The 20,138-nt window shown below is 43.9% G+C and overlaps 1 protein-coding gene across 1 annotated transcript; it reads right to left on the reverse strand.

Moving 5' to 3' along the window:
- Nucleotides 1-1,261: 1,261 nt before the first annotated feature.
- On the reverse strand, nt 1,262-19,054 carry slc38a8a (solute carrier family 38 member 8a). The gene is made up of 10 exons (XM_061773914.1): nt 18,797-19,054; nt 18,079-18,277; nt 12,032-12,188; nt 9,887-9,991; nt 8,711-8,768; nt 5,446-5,560; nt 4,132-4,279; nt 3,782-3,984; nt 2,664-2,715; nt 1,262-1,564 (listed from the first exon to the last, which is right to left on the reverse strand). The coding sequence occupies exons 1-10, from the start codon at nt 19,031-19,033 to the stop codon at nt 1,462-1,464; spliced, it is 1,377 nt and encodes a 458-aa protein (XP_061629898.1). The 5' UTR covers nt 19,034-19,054; the 3' UTR covers nt 1,262-1,461.
- Nucleotides 19,055-20,138: the final 1,084 nt, after the last annotated feature.

Genomic DNA, 20,138 nt, shown 5'->3' on the forward strand with positions numbered 1-20,138 from the left:
ACCATTTTTCCAAAGATATCAAATAAACAAAATTTTTTAATGTATCTCAAGATTCAAATTAACTTTGCTGGTTGCATTCCTTAACTGAAGAGCACTGACGTGATTATTGGGAAGCTTTTATTTTGAAGGTGGCTTTCGCCTCGAGTTGGCGACCTATTACCGTAATGCCTAGTATGAACAAAATTAGGGGCGGCTGGCTTGACTGCTACTTTACGAGTGGAGCATGGCTTGACCGCAGTCGAAAACGGCACCTACGAAGAGACATGCTTATGAAGCACAGTTGAAACTGCAAGCTATCAGTTACGCGGAGGAACATGGGAATCGAGCAGCCGCGAGAGAATTCAAGATCAACGAATCCATGGTTCCCAAGTGGAGGAAGCAGGAAAACGAGCTTCGCCAAGTCAAGAAGATGAAGCTGAGTTTCCGCGGAAACAAGGTGAGGTGGCCCGAGTTGGAAGACCAACTCGAGCAATAGATTAATGAGCAAAGAACAGAAGCATCTCTCCAGTCACCATTCGACTGAGTGCAATAACTCGGGCGTTCAAAGTGAAGTTGCGAGCGGCGTGGGAGCGATGGCTGACAGATGGAGAACACAGCTTTACTAAGACTAGGAGGCAGCGCCGGGCGAGTTACGCCACAATTTGTTAATGGATTGTGGTTGCTTGGGCTAACGTGTCTGCTTGCACTGTTGTTCGAGCTCTCGTAAAAGCCGGCATCATTTCTGAGGAGCCGCACGGCAACGAGACTGACTCTGAAAATGACGAGAGGGAACCTGGCATGTTTGATGGAGAACCTGCCCAGCTGTTCATTTCAGATACAGAAGATGAGGACTTTGATGGATTTGTGGATGAGGATCGATCAAAAAACAACGTGAGTACATTGTTAAATACTTCAATAAAGTACAACCGAACTCAGTTATGCTCCCGCTGCCTTTTTAAAAATATTGTTTTAGCGTGCATGTATGCTACCGTATGTTTTAAGCTAGCGTATGTTTTACCATGCCTGTGCCCAATAATACGGTGCGCCTTATGTATGTGTTAAATACAGAAATAGACCCCGTAACTGAGACTGCGCCTTTTAATATGGTGTGCCTTATGGTCGTGAAAATACGGTACATTATGATTACAGTGAAATACAGTTTTAATTTAAGTAATTTGGTAAGGTGACCATATAAATGATCATGTGGCAGAAGAGTGTGATTATATTCCTGTAACTACATTACATCTTCCCAACACCATAGGAAGTAAGTCAGAGGTGATCATCACGGTGTAACTGTGAAAAATTAACCCAAGTAAAAGTAACAATGGAGAACACAAAAAAAAAGCTTTGGAACTTTACAGGTTCTACGTTTGTTGTCATCAAGACTGCTTAGCAACTGGTTTTCAAGGGTACACTTAAGACCTGTCAAGAGTGCAGAACTGGAGTGTCGTGGGAAGGCAAGATAAAATCTAGTCTTGAGTGTCAGATCTTTCCGAGGAGCTGCATGACAGCGATAGTGGTACTCTGGCCAAAGATGAATGCACCACATAGCAGTGTGATCACTCCCCAAACTGTGAGGACAATTCTGGGCAGGAGAAGTATACAGAAAAGACAGATACGAATGTGAATTGGTGATGCTAATTTTCTTGCTTAATACACATTTGAAACTTAAACTTCATTTATAAAAAGCATTATTACACACACTTGCCAAACACTTAATTCAGAAACATTTTTGAGTACTAGATTGTCACAGACACATATCTTGGTCCCAATTTTCATGACCGGCGTAAATCAGGCGCAGCAGGCGGCACAACTGTGCCCCAGGGGCGGGTCAGAATGGTGTTGATAATTTTTTAGACCAGCGCAGCCCAGCAGATCAGAGAGTGGGTAGGCTGTGTGTGTGTCTACAACCAACCTCAAAGCGGCTCCTCTCCTTCCCTTTAAATGTGGCGCAATGACTGTCTCAACCGAGTCATCTCTGTGCGAAAGACGACGACGAGTAATCGCAGCAATTTGTGCGTGAGTGGGGCATTGTCACTGATCTTGGCCGGTGTGGCAACAGATAATGGGAGCGGGTACCCTTGCTAAATACAGTTTGAGCTAGTGATAACCATTGGCGGCTTAAATATATCCCCGGAACTCAGTATCTGTCTGCCTGTACCCTGATCAACTTCGGATTAGACCAGCTAGCAGTTAGAGATGGTCTGAGCAGGCATAAATTTAGATTTCTGCAACCAAATTGTCACTCCTGAGCCCGGCTATTGGGTGGCGACCAGTTCACGGTGTACCCCGGCTCTCGCCCAAAAATAGCTGGGATAGGCTCCAGCATGCCTACGACCCTAGTGAGGATAAGCGGTTCGGAAAGTGGACGGATGGAAATTGTCACTCCGCCAGGTGCACCTCCAATGATACACCCTCTGCTCCTCAGGTATGCCCAGCTTGGCGCAGACCGGTCTGCCAAGTTGACAAATGCACAGAATGCCTTGCATTTGCAAGAAAATCAGAATCTACCGGCATTTGCGCCCCACCACAGATCCGCTAGCTACAAAAATCAAGATGCGCACCATTTGCGCTCTGGTGGACGTTGCACACTCTATGAATATAGAGCCTCAAGAGTTAGATAACTAGATAAAGACAATTTCAGAACTGATTTGACATACACAACCACCCAAAAATTTTCTTACCTGGTTTTACAAGACACTGGCTCAGACTGCATGGCAAACATCAGACAAAGTCCTGGTCAAACACACAGAGGATTTAGGAGGGTACGATTTAAAGTGCCCCCAAACTGAAGATAAGTGCTGAAAACGTGCAAAGAATGAGAACAATATAGTACTGAATTGTTGAGATATAGCTTAAGACTTTTACTTCATCTCTTTTGGCCAGATTTTTTGGCCAGGGCTAAAAACTAGCCCTGTGGGCGGGCTGGGGCGTATACCTTCTTGCATGAGGCCCTGCCCCACTATATAAACACTAGGCTCCCTTATTCCAGTGGCCGCTGGGCAGAATTGCCACTTCCTCATTTATTATAACCTGGCTCATTACTACCAGTATAGCGTGCAATTAGCCTTTCAAGTATGCCCACAACTCTTGCCTGAAGTGTAATGTGTTTTGTGTTATTTGGGCTACAGTGTCTCTGCCCACACACGCGTTGTTTTGTGAGGCAGTGGTGAACTGGATGGGATCCGTCGCCCCGCTTCCCCTTGCCAGCTTGCCATCGATTAGAGTAGCGGGCGTAGCCCCGGCACAACGGCGTCAGGGCCATCAGCCACACGTGTCATGGAGCAAGGAGGAGGAAGGGGGGGAAAAAAATCACCTGGCTGTGGCCACCGCAGTGCGTGCACGATGGTCCCCCTACTTTTTCCCCCTCCTCCTCCTCGCGACGTATCACGGCTGACGAGCCAAATGCAGTTGATTAACAGCCTGCTGAATTTCAACGGAGACAAATGGGTGGCCATACCAGAATGTCTTTCTGTGGCCCGTGAGATGTGCATTGCTGAAAATTCTTCTCTCCCTGCTTAGGAGGAGCCGTGAGAGAAGGCACTTATTTGATTGACAGCAGAAAGTTCAGAGGAGGCGGGATTTTGAACCCATTTTGCGACACGCCTACAGCGTCTCGAAATTGAAAGAATGTCTCAATTCTTGACCATTTTGAAGCCTGAGCTCCACATACTATTCATTCATTGACCGGTTCAAGAACAAGACTCTTTTCTGTGATGTGTCAAATTTGCAAGACTTTTTTTTGGTCTGTTTGGTGGCACTTCAACATGTAAGAAAATTTGGTCATGAAACAAGACATTACCTGGGAAAATAAAGATGAAAAATGCACTGATTCCACCGATGACACTGATGACTTTACTGATGTCTGGTACGAACACAGCGAGGAGAAGCGTTGCAGTTATCCACAGGAACGTCAGCATGTACCGACTGCGACTTTCAAACTCCACCGTCACCACGCGGCCACGCCTCCTCCACCAACTGAGCAGAGGGTCCTGGATCACTGATCTTACAGGATGTGCACAAAAAGACAAAGAAACTGATTTTGAAGAATGAAGATAAAGTCTGACAATGGAGAAGTTGTGAATATAATATTGCCTTTATAGATTCATCACTGACAAAATAAAGATTGCTTATATGACGAATGATCCCAACCTGCCCAACAACAGGATGATCGGGTAGATGGTGATAATAGATACACCAAACAGTAGCCTGGCGATGAGCATCAGAATGTCACCGCCCATGTATGACATCAAAATGTCAGCCTTCACATCCTTCCCAAATGTCAGGTACCCATAAACTCCTGGAACAGACAAAGACAGTATTTCTACCCCCTTGCTAACAAACACAATGCATCTGAAGCCACATTCTGTGCCTGATGTGAATAAGTACCCTGGTTTATGGAGGGTAGTCAGTATGTCCTGGCTGTATTCATGGATGATTATGTGTATTGCAGACTATGCAGACTATTTTTAATGCGGTTCCATCTTAGCATGTGTGGAGTGACTCTTGAAGTTGCTCTCCAATCAGAAATGACATGTGATCAGTGGATGAAATACTGTGCTGAGAAGGTAATGAACATATGAGTTATATACAGAGACCCTGTTGTTTCCACCAAGGATGCATGTTGTAGATACCCTCTAGAGAATCTGAAGAAAGTGCATTACTGTTCTGAAAATATAATGGTCAATCCACCTCAGATGTCAGTTTTGCCAGTTTTATTGTTAAGAAATGGTGATGAGAGCATTGTACTTTCAATGATTTGAACTTGCCGTCTCCAAAACATGTTCCTTCCTCACCACGATGCAGCTCAGGAGGGAATGTGACGTTATATCTAGGCAATATACACTTTTTTGATGTAACCATCCAATAATAGTTGCAATAGTCCTGCTGGTTTCAAGTCATTTGTAATACAGTGTGATGTTCCAAGTAGGACAGAAGGTCAAGAAATAAAGCTACATGGTGAATGAAATACTTTCATTTAAGATCAGTTATTTAGCCCATTTTTACACTTTAGAAATGAATTTTTGAGGAAAGACAATCATTTGTACCATTCTAAAGGATCCTGGTAACTTCTAGCATAATCTCGAGCATTATAATCAATATACTGTGCACAGAAGTGTGGCTGCCATTCTGCGCCTGCAGCTCTTCCAACACCACCAAACATCCAGCCAAATTCACTCATGGGCAATGTGGGTTAAGTGTGTTGCCCAGGGACACAATGGCAGCTTGCACTCGGGCAGGGATACAAACCGGCAACCCTAGGTACACTTACCCCCTGTACAGTGCTTTATGTTTGGAATCTAATGGCCCAAGTTATTATACAGTAAGTTCAGACAACCCAGGAAAGGCAATCCAAAAACACAGTTGGTTTCATGGTTGTACAACCCATTATGTCTGGTGTTGATTTACGACTGGAAAGGTGTTGCACGTTAAGTAGCGTAGTGGGCAAGCAGACCGTTATCTGACCTGTGAGAGAGTAAATGATGAGGCAGATAATCATAGTAACCACAGAGATGAAGGCCCAGTGAGAGAGACGCTGGTTCTCCATGCTGCTGTAAATGGCGATGGATGCCTCGTGACACTGTAACATAGAAAAAAATATTCTTGATTCCAGTTTATTAGCATACAAATTCAAGCAACCAATTTATCAACTTTTCCGACTCGTGACAAATCCTAGTAACTCGTTGTACAGTATTTGACTTACTGATTAACCCCACCGGCTCGCTGTCCTGTGTTTAATATATCAATGCTGGATGGGGGTTTAAAATGTTACTCAAATTTGCTTGCATCCAACATAATATCAGAGACAGAAGAGAGGTGGAAGGTCGCATGTGTGTAGGGAATGGGACCAAATACCATAAAAATAATCTGGCCGTTTGCAATTCACTTATTACTATTTTGACTTTTTAACATGATGTGATATTATTTTTGCTTAGCTAAATGGAATCGAGCTGGGGATTTAAATCAAAACCTGGTAGTTGATTTATTTATTTATTTATTGTTTTGTATTTTCTGATATAGAAATCATATATAGAGCACATTCATGCAATTTGTTGCAAACAACTTAATAAGTGATTAATTGATCATTAATTTTGCGATCAATAAAAATGTAGTCAAATGCTAATCCCTACTAAATGACTAATAACAATTAATGGTTTATAACATTGCGATTTGACCAGCATCACCATTGGCTAACAAAGTGTTAATCAAACACATTTGTGCAGAGTGCATTGCCGATTCACAACATACATGATGATGACCAGTAAATTTGTCCAATACCCCTTTGCTTTTGGTGAGTTTTATGAGAACATTGGTCTTTTAATGTATAATTCCTATTTTTTCTCGTCCACAGAAAACAACTTAGGTAGAAAAAACACATCCCACTTACACTTTTAACCCTGGCTACTGCCCAACCTAGATCCATGAAGTGATAAAGTGAGGTCCTGCAGGAATAGGTCTTAGCTCCAACATGACTTTTCTTGTCTCTCAGGTGCTCCCAGATCAAAGTCTAGCTCTTACTATTCTGAGCTTTCTACCATTGTTGCAAGCTGTCGTTTGATAGGATATAAATTAAGGATTGGGCTCCAACCAGTTCGCTCTTTAAACCATCACACAGGCCAAGACTCAATACAGACTCTTGTCCCCATTTGATCCCAGGTGCCGTCTACCTGGTTTAAATCTCATTCCCCTTTTCCAGCTGCAGCCCGCATCACTTGGCAGGCTCTAATCAGCTCCCCATTCAGACCTTTGCACAGCAATCACTCATCCTGAGGGGCTGAGTCTGTGTGCATTTGTGTGCGAGGACATGCACTAATCCTTTTGCATGCTCCGTTCCTGTTAGCAGATACTGCCTGCATCTCTCAGGGGTTACCTTGGCAACTTGGGAAGTTACACACAAATCTCCGCTGCTTTCAAATGGCAGGATGATCTTTTTCCGCTACTTGACCCACCTATTAAATATGAAAAAACTCATTCTGATGTTCTTAGATGCCGCAGGTTGTGCCAGTCCGTTGCCCTTGACACTCTAAACACAATTATGGGTTTGAGTTTTCAGAGACCTTGCATTCCTTTTATCAGTTTCCTACCCCTTTTCCGCTCACCAACATATCAATTGAATTATGTCACATACTACTCTTATTTTCCCCTTGACCTTTTGCAGTAAGTGCTGATATTTTTGTTTTTCCCAGAATTCTGAAAAGCAAAACAAAAATCAGTGCAAAGCAGCTGGGATGGTCAAAAGGTGACTGGATGGGATGATTTTTACACATATTTCATGCATTCATATAAGCACACACGCATACATATACTGTACCTATAAACACATCCATACATACATAAATGCAGGCATAACTGCAAAATACATTTTGACAAATTGACTGCTGAGACTTTGCCCTCATTAAACCATTCACTGAACTAAAAAAAAAAAAAAAAACTGAAAAGAAAAATGACACTACAATCTTTTCACAAATGAAAGGTTTTGATGATTTTAAAAAAATGTTTTTGAATATGTCATCTGCTTTGAGAGGACTGTTTAATTGGTTCATCAGCATCACTAGCACTGTCCCTAAGGACCTGGGCTTGGGTCACGTCCGAGTCCCACTCGAGAGCAAAACAAATATCAAGGATCTTATTAAAGAGCTGCTCGTCTGCTTCCTTACTAATGTCGAGGTGCCCTTAGCAAGGCAATGAACAACTTAGACTCAACTCAGGGGTACAGTAATATTTGCGCCCTATTCTTTAACATCAGTAACAGAAGATGCAATTAAACATAAATATAAGTACATATTTTATATATAATTTGTGTCTAGCCCATTCACCTGCTTGAGTTAAGACCGTGGTGTCCAATCTACGGCCTGGGAGCTATTTACAGCCCGCCGTCCATTTTTTAGTGGGCCTTGGCATATACAAAAAAATATTTGACATAGCCCACATTACTCTTGAGTGTGGTTGTTAAAAAAGTGAAGGGCGGTTTCAACACCCACATCCTCCACGGGTGCGACGCCCCTGACAATTACTATGACTACTACTACTAATATTAATAATAGATTGGTTTTATAGTTTTTTGTTTTTTTTAGATGTGCAAAGAAACTATTTACAACTAAAATATGAACAACATTTCTATTTATATGCATCATGAACAAAGATAATTCAGTTGCAGAAGCAAAAATGTTTTCCTCCTCTCTCTGCTCTGTCTCAAGGTCTGATTTGTGAACATATCACATTAATGATAAATTATGATCCTCAAGTAAACATGCTTTAAATATTGTCATCTTATTACAGATTGATCTTGCTTTGTTTTCTGAATATGGAGCTTAGGGCAGGGACAATTCTATTTTAGTGGGATACAGGGCTGTGGGCCACCCCAAATCATGAAAAATCCATGACTAGATACCTAATCACACCTTTCACAGACAGCTGTGATATAGCAGTTTCTCAAAATAACGCAAGTATTTCATTGCATGATGGATTGGTTTTAGTGCTTTTGAAAAAGTAAAAAAAAAGTGAAAGTGGACCTTTCATCCATTTTTCTGTAAGCAGCCCTCGAATGAAAAACTTAGGACACCCCTGAGTTAAGAGGAATAAAAAATAATGTAACTGGACATTTTGCAGCTATAACTGAACACATTTTCCAGTTTGGCTGGAAAGCCACAATCAAGTACTAGCTGCTAGCCATAACATTATGTCGCAAACACATTACCAATACCAAATACATTTCAATTGTTATACTTACTTGGAAACCAAAGCAAATGGTTGGGATGACGCTGAAAGTGGACGCCCAGGAGCTGATTCTACACAAAAGGAGATACGTTTGACACCATTTCAAATACAATACTTTGACATCAACAGACACCATCAAGTTCATCTATCAAGTACAGCTCAGTAAAACCTCGGAGTCCTGACAGTGAAAGTGGTTCTATGAGGTAGAGCAGAAAAGTGATGTACTGTATTTTGTCTATCCTAATGGTCTTGGTTCAAAGCAGATTTCATGGATAAGACTCATGGCAGCCATATTTCCAGGAAGCAACTTAATTGCATGGCTGTGACTGTCAAGTCAAGTTATAGCCCAGAAGCATGTCCCAGAAGACCCAAATTTACTTTTAGAGGAGATGGAAATAAATACAGAATACATTTGAGATGAAACGAAAAACTAATCAGCTAGTGGTGAAGAAGACAGAAAACACAGCCTAAAGTTTATTAAAAAATTAAAAGATACTTATAATGAATTCAAGGTACATGCTCATTTGTGACGTAAGGAGAACTAGTATTGGGGTAACAGAGATGAATATTTACAAGAATAGCTGAGGAATATGATTATTTACTTTAATTCAATTTCAATGATCCATATAGTCCACTGTGAGTAAGATGATCTGTTAAAACCTGTCAATATCCCAAAGAAGTTGTTTTGTAATAAATTTATGTTAAAATAAACACGGACTGTGTGAGGATATTCAAGAAAATAAGCACTAAAATGTCAAAATGCTCTCAAAATTGTTGCAGTGTGTACTGAGAGCAGAGAGACAGTTGCTGTCACTGCTTGCACGATTGCTTCAGATACTTGATTTTTACTTTTTTTCCGGTTCAAACGATCTGACATCAGATGGACAAGAAAGAGAATATTAGTTTTGTTGGGAAAAAATTAGAGGTGGTTTGTAATTATTAATAATAATTTCTAGCCTATTTATTAGCATCACGGTAGGATGCTTGCTCTCTCACACACACACACACACACACACACGAAAAGAGACATTATTAGGCATCTTCAAGGATTTGGCTGATAAAGTTGGCATGAGAGGTTATTGACGGTTGCACAGGGTGCCATTCAAGCTTGGACAGCCACTGCACAAACACACACACGCACACACACTCATACACAAAGACATGCATGGCCAGACATACACTTACATACCCACTGCTGTAAAGTGGGTTTAGGTGAACCTGAACAGAATGCATCATGTGGTACTTGATGATGATGGCTACGGTCAGGTAGGTGGCAGCCAGAGTGCCTAGTACACTGTGAGTGGACAGAGACAGGACACAAGTTCAGACATCACTCCAAAAAAAAAAAAAAAAATGTGGATGATTTGAATTTGAGCACAGGGGTCACTGCATTTAAGAGTGTCATGTCAATCTGTCAAGGCGGCACGGTGGCCGACTGGTTAGAGCGTCAGCCTCACAGTTCTGAGGAGTGGGGTTCAATCCCCGGTCCCGCCTGTGTGGAGTTTGCATGTTCTCCCCGTGCCTGCGTGGGTTTTCTCCGGGCACTCCGGTTTCCTCCCACATCCCAAAAACATGCATTAATTGGGGACTCTAAATTGCCCGTAGGTGTGAATGTGAGTGTGAATGTTGTTTGTTTGTATGTGCCCTGCGATTGGCTGGCAACCAGTTCAAGGTGTACCCCGCCTCCTGCCCGATGATAGCTGGGATAGGCTCCAGCACGCCCGCGACCCTAGTGAGGAGAAGCGGCTCAGAAAATGGATGGATGGATAATCTGGCGGCACGGTAGCCGACTGGTTAGAGCGTCAGCCTCACAGTTCTGAGGACCTGGGTTCAATCCCCGGCCCCGCCTGTGTGGAGTTTGCATGTTCTCCCCGTGCCTGCGTGGGTTTTCTCCGGGCACTCCAGTTTCCTCCCACATCCCAAAAACATGCATTAATTGAAGCCTCTAAATTGCCTGTAGGTGTGACTGTGAGTGCGAATGGTTGTTTGTTTGTATGTGCCCTGCGATTGGCTGGCAACCAGTTCAGGGTGTACCCCGCCTCCTGCCCGATGATAGCTGGGATAGGCTCCAGCACGCCCGCGACCCGAGTGAGGAGAAGCGGCTCAGAAAATGGATGGATGGATAAATATAATCTTTTTCTTCCACCCACCCCCCCCCCCCCCCCCCCCCCCCACCCCCCTTCACTGATACTAATGTGCTACACCACACTGCACTGCACATGCATGGTAAATGTAAAACAACACTGCACTGCACATTATTGGTAAATGTAAAACAATCTTTGGGTGTAGGAATTAAAACCACTCAAATTGTTTTGTGTTTTATGTACTAGTGTACTAGCTCTATGTACTATATGTAAATAATTACATTGTTGTCTTTTGGGGGAAATATGCACTCCGCACACCATTCATTCTACGTATGTAAAGTATGTATTGGGACTCCGTAAGAGAAAGTGCAACAGTGAACCCTGGAGGAATATATTTTTATTACGCCCCTCATCCCAACCAGACAACAGAGCCTCACCAGTTACCAATGTCAAAAAACATGCATTAATCAATTAATTGATTGTTGATTGCAACCTTGCAGTTATGTACTGTGTTAAGAGTTCTAAAATGGATGATGCTTGTGAGGCCATTAATGTGTTCGGCGGAGTCCTGACTTGTGAATGGATGAGAAAACCGAGGGTGGTGTGGTGTGACGTTTCCTAATGTACTTTATTTCTTTACATTAAAACCTGGTTAAAAAAACAACTCATTGTCCATCCATACTTCCATTTTCCGTACCGCTTATCTGCACTACTGTTGCCGGTGTGTTGGTGCCAATCTCAGCTGGCTACGGGCGGGAGGCAGGGTACGCCCTGAAATGGTAACCAGCCACTCGCAGGGCACACATAGACAAACAACCATTTGCACTCACATTCACACCTTTGAGGAAATTAGTCCTCAATAACTTTACCATGGATGTTTTTGGGATGTGGGAGGAAACCGGAGTACCTGGGGGAAACCCACGCAGGCACAGGGAGAACATGCAAAGTCCACACAGGCGAGGCCGGATTTGAACCTGCCCAACTCATTGTCATTTATAGTAATTACAGTATACTATGTTTTACATCATATTTGGTTTTATGTGACCCCTGCGCTTCAGTGAACTTGACACACCTGGTCTAGATAAACACCATTGAATTGAAATAACAATAGAGTACACACTGCACAGTATATCAAATCATCTTAAGTTACTTATGCAGTGTCTGTATGTGCAAATGTGTGTGCGTGTGTGTGTGTGTGTGTGTGTGTGTGTGTGTGTGTGTGTTGTACAGAGTAGAACTGGAGGCCTGACCTGATATATTTTTGAATGCTGATCTCTTTGGGGGTAGAAATAGGTAGAACGAGGAAGGCACACAGAAGAACCAGGGCAAAGCGTTGATCCGTGTAGAAGTGGTGGGGCATCTCTGAGTCTGGCAAACCAGTTACTAGCTCGTACAGGGAGCCGCACACTAATAGACGACACAATAAGCAAACAAGAACATTTCACCACCATCTGAAAGATCGAGTGCAACAAACAAATTGAGAAAAGCAGACAGATAAGGCTGATGAAGTTCAGATTTCATTTCGAAGAAAAAGCATTGCAAAACAAAACCACCAACAAGAAACAACAAGTGGTTGAAATTCATAATAAAATGTGATGAATAGGGTTATGGGCATATTAATCATGTGGTATTGATATATGCATACTCAGATTACGATGGTGAAATGACTGATAATTTTGCAATCCTCGCAGTTCTGGCAGACTATATTAACAAAATATTTTATATCTAGTCTTATATTACAAAACAAAATACAGTAAATTCCATATTTTGACATTGTGATCCCACTGTGTTTTAAATGAAGCATTCTGATACAAATAATAATTTTCCCAACAAACATTCTCTCCCATTTACGCAGTGTCCCTGAACGCACCTCGCGTAGGTAAAAATGAATGGCGGCCACACTGAATACAAAAATACAATGTTTATCCCCCGACATATGAAGGCTCTTACAGGCTCGTACAGTGCATTGGAAAAGTATTGGCCCCCGTCTCAAATTATTTTTTTTATAGTTTCCCCACTTTAATGTTTAAGATCAGCAAACAAATGTAAATATCAGACATATATAACCCAAGTGAACTTAAAATGCTGGGTTTAAATGGTGATTTCATTTATGAAGGAAAAAAACAAATTCAAAGTTACCTTGCCCTGAGTGAAAAAGTAATTACTGCCCCCTTTTTAAATCATGAATTAATTGTGGTTATACACAATATTTGGTTATTTTCACTGACCACACCAAAGCCTGATTACCTCCAGACCTGTTCAATCAAGAAATCACTTAAACATAATGTTTAAATCACTTAAACATAAAATAAAGTCAGACAAAATATCTAAAAAAGCTGCAACAAAATAACACAATCCAAAGAAATTCCAGAACAGTCGAGAAATAAAGTAATTGACATCTATCAGTCTGGAAAGGACTACAAAAGTAATTTCTAAAGCTGTAGGATTCCAGTGAACCACAGGGAGAGCCATTATCCTCACATGGAGAAAACATGGAACAGTGGTGAACCTTCCCAGGAATTGCCAGCCCACAAAGATTACCCCAAGAGAACAGCAATGACTCATCCAGGAGGCCACAAAGGAACTTGGGACAACTTCTAAAAGAACTACAGGCCTACCTTGCCTCAGTTAAAGTCAGTGTTCATGACACAACAATAAGGAAGCGAGTGGGCAAAAATGGCATGCATGGCAGAGTTCCAAGGCAAAAACCATTGCTGACCAAAAAAAGAACAAAGGCTCCTCTTACTATTGCAAAAAAAAAAAAAAAAAAAACATCTGAGTGTTTCCCAAGACTTTTGGGAGAATATTATCTGGACTGAAAAAAAAAGCTCAACTTTCATAGTTGAGCTTTTTGGAAGGCATGTGTCTCGTTACATCTGGCGTAAATGTAGCACAACATTTCAGTAAAAGAACATCATACCAACAGTCAAACATGTTGGTGGTAGTGTGACGGTCTGAGGCTGCTTAGCTCCTTCAGGACCTGGACAACTTGCTGTGTAACCATGAATGCTGCTCTTAAACAGAAAATCCTGAGGGAGAATGTTCAGCCATCAGTTTGTGACGTCAAGCTGCAGCACGATAACGAGCCACAACACACCAGCAAGTCAACTTCTGAATGGCTTTAAAAAATAAGTGGCCTAGTCAAAGTCCAGACTTGATTCCGATTGAAATGTGGCATGACCTTATAAAGGCGTTCATGCTCGAAAACCCTCCATTTTTGCTAAATTCAAACAATTCTGCCAGGAAGAGTGCGCCAAACTATCTCCACAGAGATGTGAAAGACTCATTGCCAGTTATTGAAAACGCTTGATTTCAGTTGTTGTTGCTGAGCATGGGCCAACCAGTGATTAGGTTTAACGGGCCATTGCTTTTTCATATAGGGCCAAGTAACTTTAAATAAAAAAATTCCTTAATAAATGAAATCAAAATTTTAATTTTAGAATTTTAATTAGGTAATATTTGCCTGATATTTACATTTGTTTGATGATCTTAAACATTAAAGCTTCTCACCCTATCTCTAAGCGAGAGCCCAGACATACTGTGGAAAAAACTAATTTCAGCCACTTTTATCCGCGATCTTGTTCTTTCGGTCACGACCCACAACTCATGATCATAGGGGAGGGTAGGAACGTAGATCGACGGCCTTTTGGCTCAGCTCCTTCTTCACCACGACAGACCGATACAAAGTCCGTATTCCTGCAAACGCGCACCGATCCATCTGTCAATCTCCTGTTTCATTCTTCCCTCACTCGTGAACAAGACCCCACTTGCACACCTCCACTTGGGGCAGGAGCTCCTCCCTGACATTCCAAAGAGCATTCAACCCTTTTCCTACTGAGGACCTGAGAATCACTTTCAACTGTTTTAGAAAGCTTACTTCAATTACTATGCGCCTATACTCTACACCCACATACATAGCACGGTATTGCGCTGGTCTCAGTCACATTATGTGACTTGAGATGTGACGTCAAACGTGCGACTATGACACAGCCAGCACGAATGCAGGCAGACATGGCAGACAGAAAGCAAAGCGTGGTGCTGTCTTATTTCACACCACTCAAGAAACTAGTGTGTGACAAAACATCATGCAAAACATCATGCAAATCATGTTCGGGGACAACATGCAAACTCCACACAGGCGGGGTCGGGATTTGAACCCCGATCCGCAGAACTGTGAGCCAGATGTGCAATCCCAGTTCTTCACCATGTCAGCACAATGAGAGATTAATTTCTAAAACTATAGCCTTTACCATCGAGGATTTATAACCATTTTATGCAGAGTACCTCCATTTTCAGGTGCTCAAAATATTTGGAAAATTGACAAGCAAGTTTTTAGTAGAGTTTATGTAGCAAGCTGTGTACCTGTGGTCCATCCCTTGTTAATTGTATGGTCGTTAATAGTTCATGTTTTCTGGTGTGGATATTGATTATGTGACTACAGATACAGTAAATTGTAAATTGTAAATTGTGAGTTATGTATACTTTCTGCTCACAGTCAGCCAAATGTTGTGAAACGGATACAAATTGGTTATTCAACATTAACATATCTTCCCATGGGCTCACCACCTGTGGGAGGGACCATAGGGGTCGGGTGCAATGCGAGCTGGGCGGTGGCCGAAGGCGGGGACCTTGGCGATCCGATCCCCGGCTACAGAAGCTGGCTCTAGGGACGTGGAATGTCACTTCTCTGGCAGGGAAGGAGCCCGAGCTGTTGTGTGAGGTTGAGAAGTTCCGACTAGATATAATCGGACTCGCCTCCACCCACATCGTGGGCTCTGGTACCAGTCCTTTCAAGAGGGGTTGGACTCTCTTCCACTCTGGAGTTGCCCACGGTGAGAGGCGCCGAGCAGGTGTGGGTATACTTATTGCTACCGGTTCGGCGCCTGTACGTTGGGGTTCACCCCGGTGGACGAGAGGGTAGCCTCCCTCCGCCTTCGGGTGGGGGATGGGTCCTGACTGTTGTTTGTGCCTATGCACCAATCAGCAGTTCAGAGTACCCACCCTTTTTGGAGTCCTTGGAGGGGGTGCTGGAGAGCGCTCCCACTGGGGACTCCATCATTCTGCTGGGGGACTTCAATGCTCATGTGGGCAATGACAGTGAGACCTGGAAGGGCGTGATTGGGAGGTGGTGAGTTGGCTCCGATGGTGGGGGAAGATGGCGGTCCGACGTGGCAGGGTCTGCTGGGAACGTCTAGCGGAATCCCCTGTCAGAAGGAGTTTCAACTCCCACCTCAGACAGAACTCTGCTCATGTTCCGTGGGAGGCAGGACATCGAGTCCGAGTGGACCATGTTCCGCACCTCCATTGCTGAGGCGGCCGACCGGAGCTGTGGCATGGGAGGAGTTCGGTGAGGCCATGGAGAAAGACTTCCGGACGGCTTCGAGGAAATTCTGGTCCACCGTCCGGCATCTCAGGAGGGGTAAGCAGTGCACCATCAACACTGTGTATAGTGGGGATGGGGCGCTGCTGTCCTCGACTCGGGACGTGGGGAGAATACTTCGAAGACCTCCTCAATTCCACCGACACGCCTTCCCATGAGGGAGCAGAGTCTGGGTTCTCTGAGGCGGGCTCTCCTATCTCTGGGGTTGAGGTCACCGAGGTGGTTAAAAAGCTTCTCGGTGGCAGGGCCCCGTTGATAAGATTCGCCCAGAGTTCCTAAAGGCTCTGGATGTTGTAGGGCTGTCCTGGTTAACACGCCTCTGCAACATCGCGTGGACATCGGGGACAGTGCCTCTGTATTGGCAGACTGGGGTGGTGGTCCCCCTTTTTAAGAAGGGGGACCGGAGGGTGTGTTCCAACTACAGGGGGATCACACTCCTCAGCCTCCCTGGTAAGGTCTATTCAGGGGTGCTGGAGAGGTGCAGATTCAGGAGGAGCAGTGTGGTTTTCGTCCTAGCCGTGGAACAGTGGACCAGCTCTACACTTTTGGCAGGGTCCTCGAGGGTGCATGGGAGTTCACCCAACCAGTCTACATGTGTTTTGTGGACTTGGAGAAGGCGTTCGACCGTGTCCCTCGGGGTGTCCTGTGGGGGGTGCTTCGGGAGTATGGGGTACCGAACCCCCTGATACGGGCTGCTCGGTCCCTGTACGACCGGAGTCAGAGTTTGGACCGCATATCCAGCAGTAAGTCGGACTCGTTTCCGGTGAGGGTTGGACTCCGTCAAGGCTGCCCTTTGTCAGTGATTCTGTTCATAACTTTTATGGACAGATCTTCTAGGCGCAGCCGAGGCGTAGAGGGGGTCCGGTTTGGTGGTCTCAGTATTGCGTCTCTGCTTTTTGCAGATGATGTGGTTCTGTTGGCTTCATTAAGCCGTGATCTCCAACTCTCGCTGGAGCAGTTTGCGGCTGAGTGTGAAGCTGAAGTGATGAGAATCAGCACCTCCGAATCTGAGACCATGGTCCTCAGTCGGAAAAGTCTGGCGTGCCCTCTCAAGGTCGGGGATGAGATCCTGCCCCAAATGGAGGAGTTCAAGTATCTTGGGTTCTTGTTCACGAGTGAGGGAAGAATGAAACTGGAGATCGACAGGCGGATCGGTGCACCGTCTGCAGTGATGCGCAGCTGTGGGTCGTGATCGAAAGAACAAGATCCCGGGTACAAGCGGCCGAAAATGAGTTTCCTCCGCAGGGTGTCCGGGCTCTCCCTTAGAGATAGGGTGAGAAGCTCGTTCATCCGGGAGGATCTCAGAGTAGAGCCGCTGCTGCTCCACATCGAGAGGAGCCAGATGAGGTGGCTGGGGCATCTGATTCGGATACCTTCCCGGTGAGGGGTTCCGGGCACGTCCCACTGGGTGGAGACCCCGGGGACGACCCAGGAGACGCTGGAGAGACTACGTCCTTCGGCTGGCCTGGGAATGCCTCGGGATCCCCCCGGAAGAGCTGGATGAAGTGGCTGGGGAGAGGGAAGTCTGAGCGTCCCTGCTAAAGCTACTGCCCCTGCGACCCGACCTCGGATAAGCGGTAGAAAATGGATGGATGGATGGACATTAACATATTCAATGGCCAGTGAGTCACCTGATCTTGCTCCAAATAAAGATTTTATTAATAAGCTTTTCATTCACTGAAAGCAAAGGTGGAGGAAGATACAAAAACACACAAGGTGGCTGCAGTAATGGTGTGGCTGAAAATGATGAGACCTGTCATGTGCATACAATGGTTGTGTGGTGGTGTATATTGAGAAAATCATACATCAACTCATTGTATAAATTCCCTTGGACTGTAATGTAACATGCTTGTGAACAAAAACAAAGCTGATTTTAAGAACAAAAAATCGAACTAAAGAACTAACTCTCCAACTCACACTTCTCCAGCTGGTCATCCATGATGACAAGGAAGGCCACGGAAATCATAAAAAGGTTAAAAACAAAGCAGATCTCACACAGCTGACCGATGGCTGGGCCACACACCTCCTTTACCACCGCCTGGTAGGTACACTGGCGACTGATGGACGACGAGTAGCCCAGGATGATCAGACCACTGATCAGGAACACTAAAGAGCCCTGAGTGGAAAAATACAGATTGCACTGATACCTCCAACTTCATTATGTCAAAATATGGTTTTGAAAAACACAAAAATGCCAGCTGTTTTGATAGTGTCATTTAAAAGTACACTAGCTCTGTAATAATACAGTTACAAAATATTATTCATTGCATCTTGTAAGTGTATTATTTAGATTTATTCTTTTTTACACTGGATCAAAAGATAAATTGGATTCCTGGCAAGGGTTTTATAAGATCCGCTTTAATTTAGCATGTGAAAAGCATTATGTTCAATTCGAGGGAAAGCTGGTTACACGCTGTTTGGACTGTGAAATTCAATATCAAGTGCAATATATAACTGGGTGGATAATATTTCAATTGGATGTAACCATAAGAAATGTATAGATACATTTACCTAAAGACTTAAGATTAATATAGATGTGTTGTGTGAGTTAGAATGCTCAAAAGGGAAGTTACAGTCTACCAAAACAACACCAACACCAAAGACACCATCAAACATAAAGCTGTAAAATACCCACCAGCTCCACAGTGATTGCGCTGTGGACGCCCCCAGCTCTCTCAAAGGCCCACGGGAAGTTGAGTAACCCGGCGCCCAGCGCAGACTTAAGCATGATGAAGATGGCCCCCAGGGAGCCGAGCCGGGACCCGGCCAGGTCCACCCGGGGTTTGGCTGAGGCTGAAGCTGAAGCCAGCAGGCTGATGCTCTCTCTGGCCAACTCCTCCATACTCAACCGTGGGACGGACAAAAGCCACATGCATTCACCCACGCGAACTCACGGCCGGAGCAAGACCCTTATCCATTAGGGGAGCATGTGAGCACTGACGCTGAGGAAAGCGTGTGAAGCATTGAAGTGAACTGACACCCTCACAGAAAGGATGGAAAGTGGTAGGGGTGGACCCCAACTGGAAAACTGCTTATGTCATATGCTACTATTCTGTATAATAATAATATTTTATTATGATTATTATTATTATTATTACTATTATTAGACAATCCTGGATATGTTACGTGACTATACGTTGGCCTGGTCACTTGTTGCTATGCAGAATTATTTCACTCACGAACGGTCACATTAGGGATGTTTTATGGAGAGTGCTCACAAAGTGCTTCAGATACGTACGCGCGCGCGTGTGTGTGTGTGTGTGTGTGTATGGCTATTCTATTACCACTTTGTGTATACAGCATATGCAGGCATGACCAAATTGTGGCCATAAGTGAAATTTTATTTGGAGGCCCCACCTCTCCCAATCCCCATTTTGTGAGGGTCACAGACAGGTCGTAAAAAAAAAAGACATTTATTCCTATTCAGTTTTTTTTAGTACAGTATCGAACCGTACCAAGTTCCCACACGGAACATAATAGGAGAGTGACAAGCAATGCTTTTCTTGTGCTCTAGCCACTAGTCAACTCTGTAAACAAATACAGTGCAGCTCACCTTTTGTTGCAACTCTTTGTGTTAGTGTTTTCGCTTCTTTGTTTTGTCGACAATTAGTAGTGATGACGAGATGAAGCTTCAAGAAGCATCGTAACACTTCAGCCATTGGTTCGAGTAATGGTTCATTTCTTGATGCTTCATGTGCACACGCAACCATCTGCTGGCCATGTGCATAATCACAGTCAGCTGTATCTTAACCACATGTGATTTGCTGCATTTTTGCAAGTAATTTCCTGACATAAAGTGTAAAATATATTATTTTTTTATTGTACTCTGTGTGCGTAAAAGGTTCATCATCACTGGTGTGGCACTTTGGTAATATGGCATGGGCTTAAGCGCGCAGACGACTTTGAAAGTGCTTATTTAGAAGCTAATCGCTATCTCGACTGTCCAAGCTATGTCAAACCTCGCGGCAAACTCTGAA

This window comes from Phyllopteryx taeniolatus, chromosome 5, assembly GCF_024500385.1.
Source record: "Phyllopteryx taeniolatus isolate TA_2022b chromosome 5, UOR_Ptae_1.2, whole genome shotgun sequence".
NCBI lineage: Eukaryota > Metazoa > Chordata > Actinopteri > Syngnathiformes > Syngnathidae > Phyllopteryx > Phyllopteryx taeniolatus.